Genomic DNA, 27,437 nt, shown 5'->3' with positions numbered 1-27,437 from the left:
ATCTCTTATAAGAAAGAGGGTAGATGTTTTATATTTCCTCCCTGCCAATAAATGCTTCGTAGAAAACGAATGATCATACAGGTAATATCATTCCCTCTAATAGGCACTCAATCACTGGAGTTCACAACCCAGAGTGCCAGGTTTAAACGTCATGACAACAACACAGGAATAGGGCATTCCTGGGTTGTTTAGCACAGCAGATGAAGGTCAATGGCGAGAACCAGCACACTTATGCACTCTTTAAGAAAGCCATAAAGACTGATCTCTTCCAGCAGGCCTACCCAGCTGAACTCTAAGATGCCTTTTTTAATGGTGTGCTGATTTTAATGATGCACTGGTTTTAATGTTTGAATTAGTTTTATGTATTTTATGTTGTTTTTAATTGTGTTGTACCCCGCCTCAATCCAGAGGGAGAGGCAGGTAACAAATCAATTTATTATTATTATTATGTACTCAAAAGCAATCCATGGACTGTTAAAACTATGGGTTGTTTGATTTTTCCGAACTGGGTCTACATTTCTAAACCGTACGGCCGCAAAAGTAGAAGCTTAGTAGTGTGAGAATAATTGTCTCTGACAGAGGATACAGTAACCCCTTTTCCCCATGTTTCAGACTGCATGTAATTATTCCTTAAAAACTCTTATGTCTTCGATTATTGTGAAGTATACACACACAAAAACCTTAAGATTTCTTCAACTATAAAAGCATTTGACATCCAAATGTGAACCTCTTTTCTGGAGAATTCAGAAGAGGGAGAGACATAAAAGAATCCTTACTGAAATTATTACAGAGACTAACCACATAAATATTTTAAAAGACACAAAGGTAATGACAACGCTCAGCCCTGTATGTAGCTTTAAAAATCCTGCCTCATTGACGGAGAACAGTTTCTAAAAAGAGCCTATTACGACAGGTCTCAGCCACACTTCCAAAACAGCACCCTGCCAATGCACAATGAAACCCATAGCAATTAAACTTGAAGCTGTAGGAATTCTAGTGACCGGGGGTGGGGGGCAGCAATGTTATAGCATCATGATAGCTCACTGCCCCTCCCCATGACCAGCAGAAACAGAATAAATTAAGCCTATAAACAAAATATATCAACCTTGGCTTAATCCACATTCACAACATTTGGATTTTCTTGTCACATCTCTTGCGATACCCCAGTACAATATTTTTATTGTACTGCCACCAAGTACTGCGAGTTCTGCACATGGAGATTATTTCGGTACATTTCGTTGAAAACTTACGAAATATTTTAAAACATACCAGCGTTAACGATGGCATCAATCTCAAGCACCGTGATATCGCCTCTGTAGAGGGAGACTTTCTCACTCAGACTTTTCTGCACCGGTGAAGCTTCCTTTGTGTTTTCTTCTGTAAGAAAATGGAAACAGGTTAACTCATACGAAACACACAAACTAGCAGCACCACAGACTGGAAAATGAAAAACCAGAGCTTACAGTAGTTGATTCTTTTATTATTATTCATTTATGTTTAATACTATAATTATTAAGGTTTACTAATTTGTACACTTTAATTGCCAAGCAGTAATACTTACTGGATATGAATGCAACTATAGCAGCTTCGCATAGCACTATTATTATTATGAATCTGAAATAGCTACATGCATACACAGCAGTATACCAAATTACCTAGCCTAGTATTGTCTACTGTTGCCTACCCCAACACGGTGCCCTCTAGAAGTGTTGAGACTACAACTCCAAGCATCCCTCAGCCAGCATGGTTGGGAAAGTTTAGTCTACTGGATCTGCAGGCTCTCAGGGACAAATTAGGCATGGCATTAAGAAATTCAATCAGCTATATATGTCCGCCCTACAAGAATGAACTTTGCTTCTATTCATTACATCCAATGTTATTCTAACTTAAGACCCATTCATTTCAATGTGTCTACTCTAAGTAGGACTAACACTGAATACAACCCCATGTTGCCTCACAGTATTTGCAGCATTAACTTCCTCCTATGTCTTCTTTCCACCCCATTTAAAAAACAAATAAATATACATATCATTTCAATACATTTCATCATTGTTTAATTTCTATTCCGCTTTTCTACAAAAAGTGTCCAAAGCAGCTAACAAAAAAGCAAAAACGAAACAAAAAAGCATACCAACACCTCATTACAATAGTCTATCGTTACAACAATAAATGACTGATTTCACTAACATAACATTTCAAATAAATTACAAAATCAAACATTACAACACAACTTCAATTATTATTTTGCAGTAATGTGTAAACCAGAGGCCCCCCACAAAACCCCTACATCTTTCCTATGTATTAAGGCTTTAATAAACACTACAGTCTACAAACAGCTTCGCCAGGGAAACAAAGTTAAGAAAAGTACAATCAGATTTATTACAGCCAGTAGCAGCTGATCTCTTCCCATGCTGGTGCAGTTCTCAAGGCTCCAAGGGAGACAGGGTGGGCGTGTTTAGCCTCTTCCCCTGTGCTCTGGATGTTTCTGCCGCTTCTGGATGTTTCTGCCGCTTCTGGAGGGCCTGAGACCCAGCTACTCTGGAAACCAAGTGTTTTCAATTTCCCCAAGGCAGAACTCACCATACTCCACTCTCTCATGTTGGTGCAGTTCTCAAGGCTCCAACAGAGACAAGGATGGTGGTGGTCGTGTTCAGCTAGTGCATGTTCTCAAGGCTCCAACACAAGGCTCCATGCTAGTAGTTCTCAAGGCTCCAACACAGACAAGGGTGGTGTTTAGTCTCTCCCCCTGTAATCCAGATATTCCTGCTGCTTTGCTTATATTTTCTTAAATGCTTTGTTCATGAAGTTCAGCAAAGCACAATCAGGGAAAATATAACCCCCAGGAACTGTGATTATATTATCTCTTTGATATATATATATATATATATATTAAAATTCTCATGATGGAGGCTGTTTTATTTACTTCTTTAGAGTATTTGTACCCTGCCTACGGACCAAATTTCTCAGAGCAGCTTACATTTTACTAAAAATAAGTTAAAAGAGAAAATTTAGTATAACTAGTTATAAAGCTAAGATAACTATAATGATATAACATATACAAGTTCCCCCCAGCCTTCAGATGTTTCAACTGCCACTGCCTTTCTATGAAATGCTGAGAGATTTTTGATTTTGATATTGTGAAGCACTGAGAGATTTCATTATATTCAGTGGTATACAAATGCCACAAATAAATAAATCTCTGGGCCACAGATCACAGAGAAAATTATCCTGGCCTGGAAATGGCTTCTGATGCAGCCAGATAGTAGTCCTTGCAGGTTGGGCTACTTCATCAGGGCTGTTGTTGCTGCTGCCGCCTCACACAGGTCCTCGTGGCTGAGGCAGAGGCATTAAGGGAGCAAACCTTCCACCACTACCCTCAGAGCTTCCAACTACCACTCTGCCTCTGAATGTCTCCCAGAGATTAATGAAATAGTCTCAGCTATAGTACAACGGATAAGATATGACTTATCTTCTTCTCTATTCGGCCCTGGTTAGGCCTCATCTATAGTATTACGTCCAGTTCTGGGCTCCCCAATTCAAGAAGGATGCAGATAAGCTGGAGCATCAGAGGAGGGCAGCCAGGATGATCAGGGGTCTGGAAACAAAGCCCTATTAAGAGAGACTGAAAGAACTGGGCATGTTTAGCCTGGAGAAGAGAAGATTGAGGGGAGACATGATAGCACTCTTCATATATTTAAAAGGTTGTCACACAGAGGAGGGCCAGGATCTCTTCTCGGTCATCCCAGAGTGCAGGACACGGAATAACGGGCTCAAGTTAAAGGAAGCCAGATTCCAGCTGGACATCAGGAAAAACTTCCTGACTGTTAGAGCAGTACGACAATGGAATCAGTTACCTAGGGAGGTTGTGGGCTCTCCCACACTAGAGGCCTTCAAGAGGCAGCTGGACAACCATCTGTCAGGGATGCTTTAGGGTGGATTCCTGCATTGAGCAGGGGGTTGGACTCGATGGCCTTGTAGGTCCCTTCCAACTCTATTATATGATTATATGTAATCATAAACATATTTTCATGGAAACTGCAAATCTCTCCTAGTGAACGTGGGGGGATGACTAATGACAGCCCTGCTGTGCAGATTTCCATGAATAAACTGGTTTCTCCTACTTTCAAAACTTCCCATTCAAAAAACCCATTGTTTACGGAACACCAAGAAGTACAAATATGTTTTGACTTTTTTGGAAAACATCAGCTGTGTCCAAGGGAAAACAATATGTGGTTTGAACCAATATCTCTGACTTCCTGAGGCAATACTCTTGTACATCCGAATAACACATCAGGGTAGACATTGGCTGCTCTGCCTGTGTGTTTTTATTTCTAAACTGAATTTATTCCTGTGTCCAGTGGCTATGCTTCTTTACCCTAAACCCCATGGACCTTTCTGGTGCAAAATAAGTATTTCCCTACCTAACCATCTATGGATTGAAGGAATATGAACATTTATCTTCAAGCTCCTAAAGCACTGTGGCTTCCATCATCATGTTTTAGTATCAGGGCTGAGAAAGTTCCCAACTAGAAAGTTTACTTCCCCTTTACCTGCAACTGTGCCGCACTATTTTGGTGTGGGAGAATGGATTGAGTGATACCAACAGAGTTCTCACATTGTCTACTTATTATTGCTTTCTTGGGACAATTACTGGGGGAATTTTTAGGCACCTTTCCCTCACAGTTCTCAAAGGGGGTTATCCCTGAGAGCAGAAGCAACTGATGGGAGCAGGGTGCCAAGTAATTGTGGAATTTGCAGTAGCTGTCACTGTTGCTGTATAACTTGTTTTCCAGTATGGCAGAGCCGTTGTACTTACTCATTTAAAATTATTTTTGGCCACTTCTAAGGGTTGAAAAAGTATAGATAATATGATGCAGCTTTGACTAGAACAAGCAGAGACCCCTATGGTTGCCATCTTTGCTGATTCAAACATCAGGCTGTCAAAAGGAAGGTGTAATGAACCAATTGTGCCACCAACTTTAGGTGTGACGTACCCTGTCTGGGACCCTTTCCCTGCCCCAATTTGCCACTTCCTCCATAGTTAAGGATTGTGGAGAGGAACTGGTATGTCAGAAGGAGAAGGAGTTTTTAACCACCTAACAATGGCAAAAGTGTTACAACTGTATAGATTTCCATTTAGTGCAGCAGTGTAAGCTGGAGGGGTACGGTCTTACTCAAGACAATTTAACCAGCCTAGTAAGTTGGGGTAGTCAAGAGAACATCTGCATCTCACAAGTATCCCTAGAATTCTTCAGTGCTCATTTCTCTGTACTTAATTTATGGCCTTTCCTAATTCTTGACTTTACCACAGGGAGTGGACAACATTTGACCATCCAGATGTTTTAGGACTACAACTCCCATCAGCCCTAAACAGCATAGCCAATGGTGAGGGATGATGGGAACTATAGGCCAAAACATCTGGAGAGCCATAGGTTGCCCATTCCTGCTATACCATGACCGTATTATTTTTTATTTGATATTCCTATCCCTTTGCAAAAAAGAGGATGAGAAATGCTTAGATAAGATATGTATCCTACAATATGTATCCTACTGTGTACAAGTGTGCTGATACTCCTATGCTCTGGTTAAGTTAACCCACAATATGCCCAGTCACATACAGCAGTTTAAAGGAATGGAGAGAACACAAATTTAGCTACCCACTAGTACATATAGTCAGCTAAAAGTTTGTACGGGTATTATCTGCTCTGAAGTAGATATGGATTATAACAATTCGCAAATCCACTTTATTTATGTAATCTTGACTATTTTCCCCAATGTTAATTCTAGTGTACAAAACGTTTTACAGTTTTCATCAACAAGGCAATCTTCCAAAGTAGGTTATAGTTTCATCCACTGCATCAGAGCAGCTTGGCCTATTCAAATATCCATTTATTGACTGAATGTACCTAACTTTCACAATTCCCAGGCCTCTGTGAAACTTATTTTGGTTTACCCCATACCTTCCTTTAGTATTAGAAACCTGAGCACTTTGTGATCTGGTTTGCATGTAATGGGGGCAGATCACAGGCTAAACAATACGCCAGGCATGTGCAACCACCATTTTGAATATGCAACCTGAATCGGGCTGATTGGAGGTTGCTTAGTGGCATCTTGGTTGTTTTATTATGGTTTTAATTTTTGTGAACCGCCCAGAGAACTTCGGCTATTAGGCGGTATAAAAATGTAATAAATAAATAAATAAAATAAATCTGAAACTAATACTCTGGGGGTGTTGATACAATAAGCAGTGGGAAACAACACAGCATTGACTGTTGCCTCTGACCCCACATGTGTAGGTGCCTGACTGGATTACCCAAATTACCCAATGCCACATCACAGTTGCTGTGTGGACTGAACCCAGTGCATAGTACAGCTGTGGTGACTTTTCATCCATCTTACAACCCAGCCCATAGGTTGTAAGGTGGGTGAAAATTCACCACAGTTGTGCCACACATTGGGCTCAGATGACATGGCACAAGTAATCCCATCGCACGACTGGCACACATGGGGGAAACAACCGACACTGCATTGTTTTCCCTGCTTGTCATATGATCACCGCCAGGGTGTCCACTTTCAGATGCCGCCAAACAACCTTCAATCAGCCCAATCGGAGGTGTACACAGGTGGCAGCATTATCTTCTTTCCACCCCATTTAAAAAAACAATAAATACACACATCATTTCAATCAATTTCATCATCATCATTTAATTTATATTCCACTTTCCCACAAAAAATGCCCGAAGAGGCTGACAAAACAGCAATACAAAATAAAAAAGTATTCATTACAATAGCATATCATTACAACACTAAACAACTGATTTCACTACCATAACATTCCAAATTAATTACGAAATCACACATTACAACACAATATCAATTATTATTTTTCAGTATTGTGTAACCCTACATCTTTCCTATGCATTAAGGCTTTAATAAACACTACAAACTGCAAACAGCTTCACCAGGAAAACAAAGTTAAGAATGTAATCTTATTATTATTATTATTATTTATTTATATAGCACCATCAATGTACATGGTGCTGTACAGATTATACACAGTAAATAGCAAGACCCTGCCGCATAGGCTTACAATCTAATAAATCTGGATGTTCCTGCTGCTTCTCTTATATTTTCTTAAATACTTTGTTCATGAAGTTCAACAAAGCACAATCAGGGGAAAAATAATCTCCAGAAATTCTGATTGCATTAATTTTCACATGATAGTGGCTGTTTTATTTATTTAGAGCTGCACACCAGGTTCGGACAACACCTGTGTTAGGGTAATCCCAGTCACACAACCAGCACAGACGGGAAAACAACCAACATTGCATTGTTTCTCCTGCCGATCTCCTGAACCCATACAATGGGTTAATCATGGATTAAACAACCCATAGTTAACCTACAACTAGTTGTTAGGTTAACTCTGAGTTGTTTAGCCCATGATTAGCCCATGATAATGTCCAGTTTCAGACATCACGGAGCAAACTCCAATTAGCCTGATTGGAGATATCATATTCAAAATAATTAGCCCACGATTAACTGTTATGAGTGAATGGGGGCTTCTGTGAATAGATAAGCATCATCTTCTGTATTGCTACCTGCCCCGTTTACTGCCTGAGTAATTCATACTTGCCTGCTATTCACTTCTTGGAATTGAGTCATCAACCCATCACAGCCATTTAGGAAAAGTAGAAAAATATGAACCCTTTCAAAGCCTTAATGTTTACTTGAGATATTAAGATTGCACTACCATATGGGTGTAGAATCAAAGTTAAGCATGTCCCTGGTAGCTTTATTATTATTAAGTTAACCAGTTTGTGGGAGGCACAGCACCAGAGTCATGGCATGCAGGGCATGTGGTTTAAGCCTATCCTCACTCAATCATCCTTCCCAACACACACACACACACACACACACACACACACACACACACCCCTATTATTCTAAAAGTAGTAATAGCTCTAGAGGGAAATCAATTTAACCACATTTCCACAGTCCCGTGGTAAGTAGGCAGCTTAAAAAATATAGCCCCAAATTAGCAATGACACATTTACGATCATGTATAGTTTGGGCCAAAGTAGGCGCAATTCCTTGACAAATAAGCAGGTGGTGGATGGGAATTGATTATTCAAAGCTGCATAAAAAGGTATCTACATGAAAAAGCAAGGCTCAGTCTGTTCAATTACTATGAACATAAACTGCTTTTTGTCTGGATTTCCAAAGTATTTTGTTTGGATTTTTATATCTTTACAATTTGAAAAAGCATTGAGATAGGGAATAGACTTATGAAACAGTTTGCATTTTTTTTTTTTTTTTTTGCATTTTAGAGGTCATTTGATTTTGAATGGGACAAGGCTCTTTACTGTACGGTGTGATATTTAAAAGATGCAGACTACAGCTTTTCATCTGGCAAAGGAAGATGACCAAAGACACTTCCACATGTCGTACTGAGGCCGCTTCCATGAGGCCCCAGTGCGACCCCAAAGCGATCGTGTAACTTGCCTGTAAAAGAGACGAGGAAGAGGCGTCCTTGCCGGTGCCGGCGCCACCACCCACCTCCCTCCTCGACGGCCGGGACGAAGAGCTCGGCGGAAGAAGGCAGGGTGGAGAGTGCCCTGCCTTCTTCTGTCGAGCTCTCCAAGCCGGCCGGCGAGGAGGGAGTTGGGTGGCGCCGGCGCCGCCAGCAAGGACGCTTCTTCCTCGTCTCTTTTACAGGCAAGTTACACGATCGTTTTCGGGGTGCACTGGGGGCGGATGGAAGCGCCCTGAGTATGACGTGTGGAAGTGCCCCAAGTCTCTCACTTCACCCCTACCAAATAACATCTTAAATCATTTTGAAGGTGAGGAAAGGGGTGGATGTACAGGCTTGCCTGTATGAGAGCCTTGCTATTACAGGAAGAAACGAAAGATTACTGGCCCATGGGAATGCTTATTTAGTAACTTTCTCTGCTGCAGAGCCCCAGTTTATTTATTTATTTATTTATTTATTACATTTATATACTGCCCCCATAGCTAGAGCTCTCTGGCCGGTTTACGGAAATTCTGAAATTGAGATAAAAACGAGTATACAAAATTTTAAATTATAAAATGCAGAACATATATACCTAAAGCGTTAAAAAGTGTATAAAACCAGTTGCAAGTGTATAAAAGAGTTTCAAAGATTTCAAGACAAGAATTATGCTTTTAGGGTGTGTGCACACAAAGCTCTTTATTGTTAATTTTTGCACTTGCATTTATTCCTAGCCTTCCAGATATTGGGGCAGAGTGATACAGAGCCACATGTTTTGTTACACGAGATGGTTTACTTGCTGGGACTTGCAGACTGTTGGTGCTGTGTGCCATGATTGACTTCTGCACTGGTCGGAATTCAAGCCCATCAAACATAGCTGTGGAACATGCAATTGTCCTAGGATTCAGAGATATTGACTTAAACCTACAATAAAATGTGGTACATAATACTACACTGTCATGAGGGTGGCAACGAGCCCAGGATTTCTCCTTTAGCCCATTTACCCAACTCACCCTATTCTTCCTTCTTGCAAGGCTTTCAGTGCTATTGCTATTGGAGGAGCAATCTTATTCCCACTCAGACTCCCCAACTCCTAGATGGGATAGCAGTATTATTTGCTTGGAACTGGCACATTTTTTTTAATTTATTTTTTTTGAAAAAAGAGACTTCAGATTCCTTGCATTATGATCAGAGGTTGACAATTCTTGGCTGGCCTTGGAAGCAAAGCCATATCTTGGTCTTGGCAAGTCCCTGCTTCTCCCCTTCTCACTGAGATGAGAACTGCATGAGAACAAGCACAATTCTCTGCTCCATGGTTGGAGCAGGAAAGGGTGATGCTTGCCAGATTGGCCTCTGTAAGGGTAGGAGAAAGGTGGTAGGGGGTTGTTTGGGCCAAGTTGCTGAGGTATGCAAACAGCACACTACCATCTCTCTCCTATCCTTAACCCAGAGAGCATCACACAATTGTCAGGACAAGATCTATCCACCTCTGCAATTCTAAATGTAGGAGAAAGTCTGGGTCCTGTTGCCTTTATCAGTGGGCTACATACCATGTCGATAAAAAATGCAGGCCCTGTTAAGGTTCACTCTTACTGTACAATGGTGTCATAGAAGTTGTTATAATCTGGCATGTACTTATGCATGTACACATGAAGTATGAACACTCAATGAAGTACATAAGCTGGCTTCTTGAGCAAACTAATAGGAAAGTTATCTGAGAGAGGAATACCCACAGTATGCATTCAGATAGTGCATGGACTGCGAGCATCTTCAGAGCCCCCCCTGTATGCATCCCCACTATCTGATTAGGAGCTGGTAGAGATGAGGGAAGTGGGCCTTTTTGCTTCTGGTGTCTTCCCAACAGAATTTACTTGCCTGATACCTATGCTGATATCCTTCTGGGGACAGCCAACAAGAAACTTTTCCCAGTTTCTTAAACTTACACTGGCCCCATTCAGAAGACACCTTAAACCACGGCTTTAACCATGATGGTAAAGCCAGGCTGTGTTCAGAAGACACCTTAAACCATGGCTTTAACCACGGTGATTAAGGCCAAAAGCTTTATTCACTGTGGTTTAAGGTGTCTTCTGAACGGGGCCACTGAGTTTTACTGCTGCTACTTCTGCTTGACTGTACTATTACCTGTAATTTTATCCTTGTGTTCTATTATAAACTTCACAGGAAATGTTTATTGAAAGGGAGCATAGTGTAGGGACAAAACATCCCACACGGATAAGTGTGAAATGCTCACCAGGGAAAAAGAGACAAAGCAAGATCCCTGCATGTCCTCTGTTCATAAGCCATATGTAGCCAACACATTTAAACTTCGATGGCCAAACCATAGGTTTGAGGGAAACAAACACAAGAGCAGATGCTTACTTCTGTTCCAGACAGAATGTCCTCTCTCCCAACACAGGGCCATCGAACACCCACAACACTGTGTAAAAGAACAGCAGGTGCTATTGCCTGCTTGAAGAGGCGGAGCAGGTGGTGCTTAGCGTATCTACTGTAGTCTTCTAAACACTGTGAGGAGCTTTGGGGACTGTAGTCAAGAAGCAAGACACAAGCATACTAAAGGAACATCTCCCTCTCCTGTTGTAATATGAGGAATATGGAGTGACGTAACCTTCTTTACTCCACAAGCTGGCAGCAGTTTACCCTATCAAGGGGAAGTATGCACTATGCACACAGGGAGGCCTAAACGACCACAACTCCCACAATCAAGCAAGCGCCCACTGATGAAGGCAGTGGGGAGAACATTCACGTTCTTCACAGAGCATACAAAGTGCAAGACCACCTGTTTACTTGGGTAACTCTGCAACAGTCCTGGATTCCTATTCAGAAGCTGGTTTTCACTGACCTGGAATCCACTGCAATTTAAGTCCATCTAAGATAGGGATGGGGAACATGTCGCCCTTTAGATGTTGTTAGACTGCTTCTCTCATCCACCGTAACCACCATAGCCAGTGGTGTGGGATGATGGGAATTGCAGTCCAGCATCTGGAGAGCCACATATTCCCGATCCCTGACCTAAGGTCACCAGCAACAGGTTAACTTTATAATGTAAGTTACGGCTGATGTTAACACAACCACAGGTAATAGAAGCATCAGTATATAACATTGTGATTATCGCATGGCAGCGCAGTTGAAAAGGCCATTTGTTTCTACATCTATTCTTATACTTTTCACTTTCAGGTAGAGCACATTAGACGATGACTACTTTATGTGGGCATTAGCAGGACTATAAGATTGCCCTGCCCATGTTTTCTAATAGTAGAAGTAGTTTAGTTTATTGCTGTAACCACACACATCCATATTTTATAGGGAATGCAAGACGCTCAGCTCCAACAAAAGACACAATGAATCCCATTCTAATTACAAGTAGATGCATTAAGTGTCTGCATTTCTGGAAGAATGTCTCTGTACCAATGAAATTTCATGGCTTTTACTGCCATGACCTTAAGTTGCTGAGTTCACCAGACATCCTGATGCCTCTCGAACCCCTCATTCAAATATGTCAGCTATTCCAAACTAAGTGCACAAGCCAGAAAAGTGCGAGTAAAATATTATATGTATGACATAGAACTTTTGCACAAATCCATAACATCTTATATTAAAATAGACCACTAGAGGGAGTGTTTTATCAAGAAAATGAGAACACCAAGGCTGAATTTTGGCACAAGACTTTTTCAGCTTTATAGTCTAAAATAAACTTTTGGTGATGAGAGCTTATTTCCAAGATGTACAGACCAGGATTTATAATCTTATCTATAGATTCTTGTGCTAGAGTATAGCTTTCCATGAAATAGGGACAAACGTTAGTTATGAGAACAAGGCAGTACACATTGTGATTGTACATATTCTATGTTGCATCCAATTTTTCAATGGATTTCTCCTCAAATAGATCAAGAGTACTCCAAGAATAAAATCAACTGTGCACATCACAGCTTATGCATATAATATCAGCTTGTGCACATCAGATCTCTTATTGTCAAGAACACAGAAAATCTGCCTCAATGATCAAGATTACATGAAAATGTATTTCTGGATAATACAAATGCAGCTGAAGTGATGTCTAATATTTATCTTATTTTAACATTGTTTTAATGTAAGCCATTCTGAAATTCATTTGACTGAAAAGCTAAGAACAAATAATAGTAAATAAACCAGCAATCACATATGAATGTGGGCCATCTATTGTCACAACTTAGAGCATAAGAATTTAAAAACTTAAGGTTGTTGACTTGGAATTTGAGAGCTTTTAAACAAGTTAAATAGAAGGCTGTCAACATACTCTTCTACAAACCCAGTAGAAGTCCATGTTCGGTTCCTCTTTTATAGAAAACCCACCTGCTCATTCAAATCTTACCAGTTCTACTTCTGTTTCTTCCCCCATCCCTGCTTTTGTACCACTTGGCCTGATAAAGTGTTCTGAAGAACTTGAAAGCGTCAAAACTCTTTTGTCATTGACTTGGTCCTCATAAAGGTATTGCCCAACTGTGGATTTTGGATTCTTTGTCTCATGGACGAGCACAGAAATCTTTGTGGGGAAGGGCTTCAGGTACATACCAGTTAATCATTATTTGTATCATCTTATAATGCTTTTGGATGCATTTACATATTAGTTTAAACTTAGTGTTACAGTGCACTAAAGTTTCTGTAATACTAGGCTGTATAAATTAGACCTGTTCAAGAACAAACAGCTGTTGAAAACCCACTAAAAAGGTCCCTGTAAAGTCTCTAGAGGAAGAAATAACAGAAGAGTAGGAAAGATTTTCTGCCCATTCAGATCATTTGACTTATTTTTTAGTTTAAAATGTTTTTATACCACTCATCATATCCAACTTCAGTTTACCATACAACACAACTACCAAACAGACACAAGACAGCAACGAACCTTAAAACAAAATATGTGATCGATTAAAATACCTGATTAAATAAAAAATGTTTTTGCCAGGCACCTAAGTGTCAGCAGTTTTATCATTTTACCTTATTCTAGAGCAAGGATGGGCAGCCTGTTGCCCTCCAGACCTTTTGGACTACAATTCCCATCAGCCCCTACCAGTAGGGCTAATGGTTGGAGATAATGGGAGATGTCTACCAAAACATCTGGAGGGCAACAAGTTACCTATCCTGTCCTAGAGGGTAATGGAGAAGTGGACCAAGCACAAAGTAAGTGGAGACATCTTCTTTTCTTTTTCTCTTGGCAGCTGGGAATCTGCTTTCCCCTCATAACAACAACTCCTGCACCTATCTGGTGCCTTCTGGTGCTGCTATCTTTGAGCAGGGGAGGAGCGGAAAGCAACAGATGATCACAGCAATCGTGAAAAGGTCAAAATAAACAGTTAAGAAAATAAACAGTTACGGTGGGGGAGAAAGGTTAGTGTCCAGTAAGAATGCATAATATTAAAGCAGCCTATGAAAAGGAATGCCCTGATCCAGGTGACTATGCAGCAATTTTCCTGAAAGCACAGTGGATTCTGGTAAGAATTATGATTGCCAAAAGCCAGACATACATTTTCTCTGGTTCAATAACAAACAAAAAACGGTCCATGTAAGCAAAGGTAAGCATCAGTGGCCCCATCCAACCCCAGGGATTTAATCCAACATTGCACCAGCAGAAATGCATAAGCACAACAGGACTTTCTTCCTCTCCCTCCACACCCAAGCCCTCTGTGCTGCCCAAAAATCTGCTCTGGAGAATTTCCCAGTTCTCTGGAGCAGATCTGGAACGTCCTGTGTGTGTGTGTGTGTGAAGCGGGGAATTGCCCCCCTCCCAGTTCTGCTGACAGAAGTAGTTTCATCAGCAGAATCGCAGTACTGGATTCGACCCCAAAATTTGTCTCCACATTCCGACTGACAGCTTGCCTCTTCAGCCTCCTGAAAGGGGTGAGATTCCCCCAACTCCATAGCCCCAAGAACACACGCCCTAAGTTTTCAGGGAAATAGAAAGGAGTCAAAGCAGTGGAGGCATGGCACAAGAGGAGCTAAAGAGTTGAGGAAAGCAGCAGCAGGCAACATTGGAAGGGGTTAGTGAGCATTTGAACTTGTCAGAGCCACTAAGCGAGAAGCTTGCAGCTCAAGTCACCTTTACACTCTTATCACTTGAAGCAGCAGGATACAGTTTGAGACAGCGAAGTTCTCTCCAGTCTGCCCTGACAAGTCAGGGAGTGCCTGGAGGCATTGTCTGCCCTGCTCAGCCATGTTTGAAGTGAGAGAAAGGCAGCACAGAATTCATTAGGGAGAAGGAGGGGGAGGCTCCCATGAATTTTAACATGTCACTGATTCCACTGACTGTGTGACAGTGGCTTGTGGAAACAGTAGAGCACAGTCTCCATCACCCATAGGTATGTGCCAGAAGCACTCTCTCTTTCCGTCTCTCCCCCAAAAGCTTTTATATATCACGCAATTGTCAATGCTTGGTAGTCCTTTTCCTGTGCGAGCTTACTCTGTTTAGCTTTCAGACAAATTTTATTCTCAACACTCACCGAGTGCAAGTGCACCCACTACTAATATCCCTTCTGCATCAAATAACAAGTGGTTCTACTGTCATAGAAGCTGCATATAGTACCTTTTCATTTATAAAATTGCATCCCCTACCGAGCACACATCTGGGGCAAAGTTTTTGTTGACATTTATAGTTCTTAGAAACCTGTATTTTCATATACACACATACACACCACACATATGCATCGGAATTGATATATTCAAATCTATGTAGCCATTTTTATTTTTCTCTTTTCTTTTGATGAAATTGTGTAATAAAACGTAAGTTTTAAAAACCTGGAGAGCAGCCAGAGGCCATGTTGAGGCACTTACGAAGCAGACATATTGGTTCCCATGTCTTAAAAGCAGAGCTCACAGGTGTGCAAGAAACATATAACTGGGGTGGGCAGGACTACCTGTGTTTTACAGCCCTACCCAATTATTTCCCCATTTGAGCCACTCAAGCTTCAGAGTTTGAAAAGTAGGTATATAAGGAGCTGCACTATTTCTTGTGGTTAATTTAGAGCGCTCTGTGTAACCTTCAGCCTCTAGCTCCCAACTTCAGATTATTAACTATCACTTCTGCTTCAGATTTGAAGAATTCAATTTCTCCCTTGGGAGACAACACCACCACCAGTGCACACATATTTAGCTTCATTAAGGGAAATAGGCTAATGCGGGCTCTTACCTAGCAATCTGGGAGCTCCCTTCCAGTTAGTGGCTGAGCCGTTGCGCTGCCCCAGAAGCCTTGAGAATGGGGGTACTGGGATTAGAAAAGTGTAGACTTGGGGCCTGCATGTCAGATATGAGGACAAGGGGGCAATGGGCACAGTTGCCAGCTGCCCAAGTTAACATCGTCATCGTCTCGTCCCTTCCTTAAACAGGACGACAAATACACCACAACACGCCTTTGCTGCCAACCCATTTGCCTGTGGGTGGAACTGGCACTGTCAAAGAGTTTTAGGAAGTGGAGCCAAGTCAATAGCAGGCATGAGGAAATATGGTGGCCTAGAACAAAGAAGTCAAGATGAGAGAAGGAATAATGCAACGGAGACATTTCAACAGAATTGGGTTTTATTTATTCAATTTTAGGACAAGTATAGGTCTTCTGGCTTAGCACCATTAGACCTCTTGACAACGTGACCTTAGGAATATCTGTTGTACTTTGGAACTGTGGTTTATAAAGTTGAATAATATATTTGCTGTTGAAGTTACTTATGTATGATGTTTCTAATAACAATAAACTGAAACGTGGGTAAAAAAAAAAAAGTTGAGTACAAGAAACCAGGTTCTGAGCAAGGTTGGAACTAGGGGAAATCAAAGATTAAAGGGGTAGACCCCTCTCCAAGAGACCAGGTAAGCTGCTATGGTCTGAAGGCCTATGACGCCGCAACCACACTGAAGCTAATCTGGTCTTGGCAGACTTACTGCTCATACAACTTTTGAAGGAGAAAGGCTATACAGACTTGATTCAGTGCTTAGATGAAGTTGCCTTCCCTAACTCGGTGCCCTCCAGAGGTGTTTGGATTACAACTCCATGGCCATGCTGGTTGAGGATTGTGGGAGTTGTAGTCCCAACACATGTGGAAGGCACCAGGTTGGGGTGAGGCTGTTGTAGATAGGCAAGGCGGCATGAATAAGGCAAAACCTGCCTTTACAGTAATAAAAGATTAATGTTTCTCCACTGGGGGCAAAGATTGCCACGTCGTCGTTGCCAAATATTCAAATGAATATGTACAGATTCAAAGGAAGCCTGCTTGAAGCAAAACTTGCACATTCCAAGGTGAAAGGGATGGGTGGAAAGCTGACAGCTCACTCTAGGGTTGAGAAGAGTCCCAGGGATTGAGAGAGGAGGGAAGAGAAGAGTCCCAGGCAGAGGAGATCGGGTGGGGTGGGGGAAGAGATGCATAACAAGTAACCCATAGCACCAGGTTGGAACACATGACCAAAAAGACAAGAAATGGGTGGGGGAGGATTGACTACTGGCAGAACTCAAGCCCAGATATTATCAGAGAAGCTGCATGCAAGCAAAGCATGTATAGTATTCATGCAGAGTAACTCTACATGTGCATACTATAAAAATGTAGTACACAAGTGAAGATCACCCTACCACAAAGGAACACTAGAACAGCCTTAAGTATTCAATGTATAAAGTTACAAGAGAGCAAAAAATAAATTATTATTATTATTATTTATTTATATAGCACCATCAATGTACATGTAAATGTACTTTTACAATAAAATGTAAATGTACTTTTAGTCTTTTCTTGACCCCTTTGGTCTCCAAGCACTATTAAAGTCTTACCAGAGAGCACTAGCAGGAATAACACAAAGTTCAGTTGCTAGGTTACTGCCAGATCAGCATTTCAAAAATTATGTGAAGCCAGAAAAAGTGGTGGGGTATGTGTGTGTGGGGAGAATTCATTACTATTTTCACCAGAAATATAACCAAGCCATTTAAAAATAGTACCTCCTTCCACCCTGATTTTCATTCTGCCCAAGCAGTGGCTGTTGTAGTCAATTATGACCAACTAAAATGCAATGAAGAAAAATCTATGAACACTAATATAACATTTGATATTAAATTGCGAAAAAGGAAAAGGCCAAATATGAATACTACTACAGCTTAGGTTTTAGAAAATGTTGCTGTTGACCACCTGACTTTAAAGATACCAGCAGCCATAGCAGTATTCCCCTACTCAGTGAATGAATGACAAACACTGGGCCCGTTCAGAAGACACCTTAAACCATGGCTTTAACCATGGTGAATAAGGCTTTTTGCTTTATTCACCATGGTTAAAGCCTTGGTTTAAGGTGTCTTCTGAACGCAACCTGCCTTATTGGTTAAACCACCATGGTTAAAGCCATGGTTTGAGGTGTCTTCTGAATGGGGCCAGTATCTCACACTCAGGTTATGAGTTCAGACACACTATACCATAGCAGCTTACAAGAAACAAACTTGCCTTTCTGAACAGTTGCTCAGTGCAGACATTCATATCAATCTAATAAGTGGCATTCTCATGTGATAGAACCCTAGTTCAGCTCTCTTTATGAGTAATTATCCTCTTTTACCACTCTGACCTTAAACATGTTTACACATCATGTTATCCTGATACCATTCAGACTTTAAGCACGCATAGGAGCGTAGCCTCAGCTGAGAAAATAGCAGAAGCTTAGCAGTGTGTCTCAGTTTGAAAAGGAATTTAGTGAAATCCTCACTCCAATGGATATCCACTTCATATGTCACCTTGCACCATACCTATGACTGGCAATGCAACATTTAGCCTTAGTGTGTAATGCTTGAACAAGTGCTCAGGTTAACTGTCCTTTCCACAACCAACCAACACTTCTCCTTCCACAACCTCTTGTTATCACCACATCAATTACATTTATTCCGCAATGCACTGCAGTCTGTACATGTATAATTGCATGCACACATACCCTTCCATTACCTTTTTATGCATCTAGTTTCAGCCTATAAAAAGCTGGTTTCCAAATAAGACAAAGATGCTATTGCTCTCTTTTGCATCAAAGATCACATCTGTGATTTATATAGTATAGATCCAAGTATTTCTCCTACATACCCAAACAATCACTGTGTAGTGATGTACAGCGAAAAAAGAAAGAACGGTTGTTGTTTTTATCTGGGTCAGTCAATTTATAGCTAACTGCTTTCAGGAAGAGCAAGAATGGTACACAAAACAAACCATAAAACAAACAAACACTCACCATAGATAATGTATGAACTCATAGGAGAAAGCAAAAGGATCTAAATTTTGCCTCTAATGTCACAATGACCTAGTGTTGGTGTCATCCAAGGACTTGACTTTACTGCCTACTTCCTATAACTGTTGTACCCTCTGCTTATAGGTACACAGGAGAATGGACCCTTCAACCTAAACCAGGAATGGGCAACTTATTGCCCTCCAGAAGTTTTGGCCTACAAGTCCTGTGACCATTGGCTATGCTAGCTAGGTCTGATGGGAATTGTAGGCCAAATCATCTGAAGGAGCACAACTTGCCTGCCTGTGACCTAAGCAAAGGAGTTCTGAACTTTCAACACAAGGTTTAGAAGAGGAGGGAGCTTTGCCCAAGCTTTGAACTCTACTTCTGAACAAGAATTATAGCAATCTGACATTAGACTTAGCCACTCGTTTGTCAGTATTGTATCTACGCTGTCTCTTTAGTGCCACACACAAAGGCCTTTATGTTTAGCCAAAACACGGTGATATGGCTAAAATGACCATTTCCACCCATCAAGCCGCAATCTTACACACTCCCCCCTCTGGCATGGCTCCAAAATTCCCACTTATATTTTAGATCAGTGGTGGGCAGAAGGAAGATCTCCAGTGGTCCAAAATGTTTGAAGATCCACTTTCTGCTCACCTGTATTTTAGATCAATGGTCTTCAACTGGTGGGTCACGACCCAAAAATGGGTAGAACGATCAGTCCAGATGGGTTGCAGCAAACTTGTTGCTGCCACGTTGGGCAACTGTGAAAGTGGAACGCAACGCATTGGAGTGTATAGGTGATTGGATGAGGGCAAGTAGAGGAGATTTTATTTCTTCACATACAACTAAAATAGCAAAACTCTGAAAATACTTGTGATGGACACCTGCTCTAAAGTTCTTGTTATTAACATATCTGACTTACAGTTAGATGTGTAGAAATCCTTCTGGCATTATACTTTTTACTCAATGAAGTGATTTGCTATGAAAAGACATCAGAAGCAGCTATAGCTGCAAAAAAGCCAATGAATTCAATTATGTGCACCAGATAAAAGAGAAGTACTGCTACACTGCCAATGTTTAGTTGTAAAGGCACTTCTTCGCCAAGATGCTATTCTCAAAAACTGAGTAGCCTTACATTGGTTAAAATTGTTATTTATATCTGCAGTACCTACATTCAGAATAAACTCATTTGAACACATCCTTAAAGATTACCTTAGAGCAATTTAACATTAATCTAGTTTTGGCAATTCTAAAATGTTTTCTGCCAGTGGCTTGAAAATGTCCAGTTTGGAAGCTCACCCCAATTCTTTCTTTGCTTAATAGCAAAGGAGAGCTCTATGCAGAACTGAAGGTTACTTTCTAGTTATAGGATATGATTAAAAACAATAACAACACAAACAGCTTCACAATCCCAATGGAGCTTTAGGCTTGCTTCTCTTGAACAATTCCCCTGTGCCTTACGGTAACCCAGGTTGAAAATTTAGGGACTTTCAAAACTAGTTTGTTAAAGCACAAAAAAATCTACATTGCTCAAACTCACAAATCCCACTGGGGGTGCTTCCAGGTGAGGTTTTTATTACTTCATTCATGGATCTTTATGGAGATCCATACTACATGTTCATCTTCACTTTGTAGCTGTCTCATGTTTTTCCATCACTCCTACCATCTCTTTTCTTACCAGAAAAAAAAATCATTAAGAAAATATAGAATGTCTGCATGATGCATTTTAATTTGTACTGCTAAGAGCCCTCTGACTAAAAGCATGCTGGGTGTGCCCAAGACCTTAGGTGTACCTAAAGTAGTATGTTGTTGTTGTTGTTGTTGTTGTTATTATTAACATACCGCCCCATAGCCGAGGCTCTCTAGGCAGTTTACATAGGATAAAAACACTTTAAAAGAATATACACAAATTTTAAATCACAAAAACATAAACATACAAAAACAAACCCAGGCTAATTACATATTGCTAAATGCCTGGGAGAAGAGAAAAGTCTTGACCTGGTGCCGAAAAGATAACAATGTCAGCCATGGTTCAGTTCCTTAGAACTGAACCATGCGAACAAGATGCCCAAGTAAAGCATCAATTGCCATGGGTGCAAAGATATCCCATTGGAGAAGAAATGACAATGTAGCAATCAACGAAGTTCAGCTAGTAATCCATACAAAGTAGTCTAGAGAAATTTTCATGGCAGAATATTAGAATTATCTACAACCCTCCTGTATGTGAATTGATGTGTGTAAATTTGCCCTCATTTTAACTCTCTTATCTTTTATACATTTTACCTGAAGCTAGTCTTCAGAAAGTTCCATTGATTTCAATAAGAACTAAGACCAATTAACATGCACATGTGTTTAGTGCATATATGAGGCAGTGCCCAATGCTGACCATCTGCCAAAACTTAACATAAAACTGCACTGACGTATCCCATTCCGGAAGCACTAATTCGGGCTAGTTACTGGTTGCACTAGCAAGAGCTTGCTCCCTGTTATGCTCATGTTAGTTTCCGCTAGCACCACAGCAGTGTGGATAGCACGCAAGTTGTTCTTCGCTGTTAGGGTCTTACGGAAATATGCCCCCAAAGTAATACAATACAGCCAGTTGTCATACAGCCCAACTCAAAGCCTCAATTCTTGTCCCTACTCAGCTGTCTACAGCACAGCCATCAAACATCAGAATCGAGCAGAATCAAGCACTTAAAACCTGTGAAGATTATAAGGTTGTCTTGTGCACGCAAGATTCAGCTCCTAAGGTGTAAGAGAAAGCTTTAAGTTGACTTACCGTCACTTTGGGTCTTGCTTTTTATTTCTTCCATCCATGATGGGATATCTTTCAGAGGAACATAATCCCGTAAATATTCTTTACGCCTCTCCTCTAGTGGCATCTTCAACAAACGTTCTATTTAGAAAACATATTAGTATATGTTACTAGCGTTAATGTTAAGCATGAGTCACAATTATAGTGCTGCAATACAAATTTTCTGTTTTCTGTAGACATGATACAGGAGTTCACTTGATTATATGAGAAAATGTCATGTTTTTTTTTTTTACTGAATTTACTTAATTCTTATCATAATTTCAGAATGTTTACATTTATTGCTGGGGGCAACATTTAGTCTTGGATAAGATGCATTACTTTTGCTGCTCTTTGGGTTATGTTTAATATTTATTTTATTAGGCCCAAGCATGAATTATTTAGTCAGTGTATATTTAGTAATATTGGTATTTTAAAATGTAATTGTTTTGTAGCTAGTGAATCACTTTGAAGTGTTATATATTATTATGTAAATTGTTTGGATATGGTAAATCATGCTCAAAGCAGCTTACAAACATAAATGCAGTTTACAAATAAACTGATGAATATAGGCAAAACCACATAAAAACAACCATGTAGCAGTTCCATTGCACTCAGAATTAATATCCCGATTGACTACTTACCAGATCAGTTATGGTGGCAGGATTTTCCTTTGCTTCTAGCACAGAACTTTAAGGAGGCTCATGTAATCATACTCTGTTTTAATTTCATGTATTTTAAATATTTATATGTGTTTTTATATGTTTTATTGGTCTGTTGACTGTAATAAAAGGAATTGAATTGACTACTTCATTCCTTAACTAGCCAAGCCTCCAACAAGTCTTCGCTGTTATGGCTATGTTATATTCTAGGCTCCTTTTCTTGTGCTTAGGTAAAGACACATATACCACAAATTTATGCTTGCCATTTCCTTTGCAGTTTAGAGCAGCATTTAAAGCTTGCTGTGGTTTGCATGGCTATTATTGTACTACATATTTCTGCACCTGCAATTGTAAAGCAGACAAATATTTAATACAGGCTTTCTCCGCTGTGGCACCCCGGTTGTGGAACGAGCTCCCCAGAGAGGTCCGCCTGGCACCTACACTGTACTCCTTTCGTCGCCAGCTGAAGACCGTTTTATTCACTCAGTATTTTAACACTTAATTATAACTTAAATTTAAATTTTACTGTTTTAACTCTGTATTTTAATCTTATATCAATTTTGCTGCGCAGTTTTATCCTGGTTGTGCTTTTTATAATGTATTTTGTATTTGTGCTTTTAACCTGTTGGTTGTTTTATTATGGTTTTAATTTTTGTGAACCGCCCAGAAAGCTTAGGCTATTGGGCGGTATAAAAATGTAATAAATAAATAAATAAATAAATTATTGATTGACTTGATTGTACACCACCCTTCTTCCAAGAAAAATGGCACTCAAGGCAGCTTACAATCGTAAATGCAAGCATTTAGCACTGAAGTACACAAGAACTTCTATGACAATTTAGTAACAATGAAAGTGCCACTGAAATATTAGTTTGAGGGGTTGTATACAAGTTCTAACAAATTATCACGTTAACAGGATTCAAGTGACAAGCAACACTTAAGTCAGTTACTACATGGGAGAGTCTATTTGAAGCACCTGTGACGTTCATCTGACCTGCCTCTGTAGTAATAATAATAATTATTATTATTTCTTAGTAGCAACGGAAGCATGTAGTATACCTATACTCCTATTTTCCCCCATAGAGGAATAATTTCTACAGTTAGTCCTAAAGGAAACAATTGTTCAAAGCTACAGGATAAGTTCCTCACACTACACTATGTGTAGAAACCAAAATTGGTTGTTGCACAAAGATAAATTCATCGTTCTTAACATTCTTCTTTGCACAACTACACAAAACCAATACTAATAGAGCTTGGAGACCTTTTTCTGGGAACACTCCTGCAGGAGCCATGTTAGGTACCTTAGGTATGACGGCTTCAATTTAACCTCCAGGTCTAGATGTTTTTACCAAAAGTATTTAAGAAAAAAGGTTTCCACAGACACATCGTGTTAGAAAAATTAACGAAATCCTGCTGAACAGAATTAGATCAGTTTCACATTGCAATTCTTGGAATTGTGTACAACTGTATCTCAAGCGTTTAACCAGAGAAAAATATAGCAATCCACACTGAAGCTGAAGACTCAGACCTTAAGTGTTGCAAAGTACTCGTCTGATGCAGCTTTAGAAGGCTTAACAGCAGCAGGGGAACAATAAACAGAAGTTCAACTGTTTCCAAAATTGCAGAATCCAGTCCAGTGTTTATGTTCGAAGCGAACCAATGAACCATGAGAAGTTAAAGATGAATAGTCTACTATTTTTCTGTCCTTTTTTAATTACTGTATCATAGCAGCAAATGTACAACTTCAAATTTGCAGATGCTAACTTGTTTCCTTCTGGTTGTGAGAAAAGATGCACAACTACTTTTACTACTAGTAATTTCATTAACAGATATCCATCAGGAGCCTTAAACTATAAGCATTTCTGCATTATGTTCTACTTAGGTATGTACAGATTTTGTTAAATCCATTCCATCTGTCTTTCATGAATTGTCAGGGGAGGTTCGTTTTGTTGTCCGCTCATTGACAGAATCCAATTTTTCTCAATTTCCCAAACTTGCGTTCATGTTGGGAAGTGTGCAGTTCTGAAAATGTGTATTTGCCCAAATCCTGTCAAAATGAACGGGCTTTAGTCTATGGGGGGCAACGCACATTTTCCGTCTGTGTTTTTTATTTTTCATATTTTTTGTACTACTAAATTTGCATACAACTCCAGAAAGTAAAAAAAAAAAATGTCCACAAGTCCATGGAATTTGTTTGACTCAGAAAAAGTCAGTTTGCTGAAGAATCCGCAGGTTAGATTCATAGAAATCCGAACTCACTTGAATCTGTTGTGGATTTCACCAACATCCCTAGTTATACTACGGTTTCATCAATATTGGTAAGCACTGTAAAAACAGAGTTAGATAATTCAAAGTATTACAATCAAGATACGGCTCAGATGTCCTGGTCCAGCTTCACAGATAGCAGCACATGAGGTCAAAGCTTCTTGTACAGTACAAGTTTCTGTACTGTACAAGTTTCATGTACAGTTTCATACCAAGTAAGCAACAGTAGTTTCACCCACATAGGAAAATTATATCTTCAGGCCAGTAGATTCCAGTATTGAATTAGACCAGAAGGATCCTGCGCATGTTTACAGAGAAGCACAACAGCATGTGTTTGAGGAGCAACTCTTTATCCAGGCAAAAAGAAGTCTACAAACCAATACAGGACTGAGTACTTCAAACTCAAAATGAAGTTTCCACTGTTAACCTAGAAAGCAATTTAAAATGTTATAATTCAGCTGAACAGGTAAAGCTTTGGGTGTACCTGTTCAGTAGCATTAATATTATGAAGTTTAATACTAATATCTAAGCTATTTATTAACTGCCAATAGTCTTAAAACATTAGTGACATTTTCTGAACAGCTAAGCACTGTCACCTTAGGAAAAATATGTCTGCTAGTTATAACACATGCCATTACAACATAACTGGCACACACTACTTAGTATGGTCACCATTTCCACAGATCAGCTTAATTTTGTGAATACTTACACTCTTCAGTCAATAGAGGTATGCACAAACCAGCACAAGTCTTGCCCTATTTTATTTGCCTCTCTGTAAGCTTGTAACTCATGGGCCTGCTCTTTTATAACCACAGTTTTTGAGACTAGGATATTTATTTATTTATTTTATTTTATTTATTACATTTTTATACCGCCCAATATCCGAAGCTCTCTGGGCGGTTCACAAAAACACTGCTTTGAATGTTTCTTCTGAAGCTTTAGGAAGGGGTTCCTTGCTCAGTGTCAGGCTCAGGGGAAGCGGTCTGCATACAGTGCTCATTGCCATCAGAGAGAGGCAGTACTGTGTTTGACCAATTGAAGTTTGAGTATACAAATTCAGAGTTGCTGTTTTCTGTCCACAGAAGAAGATGGTCCAATATCCAATAGAGATTACCTTACACACTTTCATACTGTGGGCATAAACAATGGGCAAGTTCTTTAAAACAGAACACATACTAATATTCACGTCAATGTATTTCCTTCAACAGAACGCCCAGAAGCATTCAGCTTCACCTTCCCTGTCATTGATCTGCAGCACCATGTCAATGGCTTTAACACCATAAGAGGAAGGGGTGTAAAAGACATGACCAGCTTCTCTCAGAAACTCCTGCTTCAGTTTCCCGGGTTTAGAATCAGTAAGCAAACTTGCAAGCAGGCACCAAGGAGACTCTCCACACTTTCGTTTCCCAACTGGATTGGGCTCTTTGTGCTGATTACAACTAGCTTTGACAGGCACCGCCATGCCTGGAGTTTCTTTACAGTGAGTAGGAAATAAGTTTCACAGTTCTGCTCGTTTTTGTAGATACTGGAACAACAGAGACAGACGGGGATGACCCAGCAGAACGTAAGTAAAGAGGATGATCCCCAGAGAATCGTGACAAAATTAAAAAAAGAACTGACATGTAAACACCACGGTAAAAGGAAGTAGTACACACAATCCGAGTTAAGAGGAGGAATGGCACCAACTCTGGAACGAGGTGGGGGCAAAACAAAAACAGAGGCAAAGAACAGGTAGGATTCCCAAAAAGGCCATGCGTAAGGTACAGTCTAACAGTACAGAGTCACTTAATTAGGAACCCCTGACAAGGTCGTGGCACTGGAGAGCCAAGAGGAATCTGGGGCCCTTATTGCTTCACCCTAAGCTAACACTGCCACCACCACCACCACCACCACCACCCATCGCATGTTATGTACCCATTCTGTGCCCTCCTGTTTCACTTCCCATTGGGACAACGTTCAGCATCCTAAGAAGAAAGGAGCACTGCCCCAGTAAAGAGGGGGAAGGAAGAGTGAGATGAGGGCTGGGGAAGGGGGGGGGGAGAATTTGAAAGAAAAACACAGCACTAAGAGACCTGGGAGGCGAGGGGAGAGGAGGAGGAGGAGGAGGAGGAGGAGGCGGCGGCGGCGGCGGCTTGCTGCCCTGCCAAGGTAATACGGAGGTAACACGAAGGAGACCTTGTCCGGGGAAGGGAAAACTGGGGGCTATTGCAGTGAAATGGAGAGAGGAGGGGGGCAGCAGCATCTTTTGCACTCACTCGCACACATCTTGCAAGAAACTGGGGGCCTTAAATACCCCCCACTTGCCCGTGGCGATGGGGAGCAAAGCAGAGCGCTTGGGCAGTGTGTGTGTGTGTGTGTGTGTGCGCGCGCGCGCGGGCGCGCAATACCTTTCTCTTCCCTCCAGATCTTTTTCCGCTTGTTCCCGGGATACATGGTGCTGTGGCTGGCGGCGGCTTTGAGCTGCAGGTTCCCCAGGCTCACAGGCGGCGAAGGAAGCACGCTGACCCGGCTGCGGGACTCGGACGACAGCACCGCGGCGGCGGCAGGGTGGGCGGCTGTGCTGGCGGCGGCGGCGCTGGTGCTGCTTGTACCTCCGCCTCCCTCTCACTCCCCTCAGCTCCCCGCGCGCGTCAACTGGGTCACGCCTCGCTCTAACCCGACAGACACCCCCGCAGCGCCCGCCTCCTTCTCGGGAGCCCGTTGGCCTCGCCGGCCGCCATTCAGCAGCGCGCTCCGCCCCCTGCGCTCCCCCGGCTAACTGCAGCCGCGGCTGGGAGGAGAGGCTTTTAAAGGGCCAGGCAGGGAGAAGCGAGGAAGGAGGCGGGGGGGTGGGGCAGCACACCTGGGCGAGGCGGGGAAAGGAGGCCTCGCTGAGGGACACACAAACAAGCCGGCGAAACGAGCAACCACAGGAAGCCCAGACAGCTCTCTCTGGTGTTTGTACCGGGGAAGTGACGAGCATGCGCCCCTCGGAGCTGGAGTTGCGAAAGGA

At 41.2% G+C, this 27,437-nt stretch overlaps 1 protein-coding gene across 4 annotated transcripts in view; it reads right to left on the bottom strand.

Annotated features, from left to right (window-relative positions):
- The window catches only part of MACROD2 (mono-ADP ribosylhydrolase 2), a 1,544,544-nt gene extending 1,517,501 nt beyond the window's left edge, over positions 1-27,043 (bottom strand). For 3 of the 4 annotated variants that reach the window (XM_063125348.1, XM_063125350.1, XM_063125351.1), the window contains exons 1-3: positions 26,833-27,042; positions 21,507-21,623; positions 1,270-1,377 (exon numbers count right to left, since the gene is read on the bottom strand). In XM_063125348.1, the coding sequence (XP_062981418.1) occupies positions 1,270-1,377; positions 21,507-21,623; positions 26,833-26,878 (271 nt within the window). In that variant the 5' untranslated portion in view covers positions 26,879-27,042. Of the gene's footprint in view, positions 1-1,269; positions 1,378-21,506; positions 21,624-26,832 lie in introns of all 4 variants that reach the window. The other variant, XM_063125349.1, reaches the window with a different exon arrangement.
- Between the last annotated feature and the right edge of the window lie 394 nt (positions 27,044-27,437).

This window comes from Elgaria multicarinata, chromosome 4, assembly GCF_023053635.1.
Source record: "Elgaria multicarinata webbii isolate HBS135686 ecotype San Diego chromosome 4, rElgMul1.1.pri, whole genome shotgun sequence".
Taxonomy (NCBI): domain Eukaryota; kingdom Metazoa; phylum Chordata; class Lepidosauria; order Squamata; family Anguidae; genus Elgaria; species Elgaria multicarinata.
Note: the sequence above shows the minus strand (reverse complement) of the source record. Positions and strands in the feature narration are given on the sequence as shown.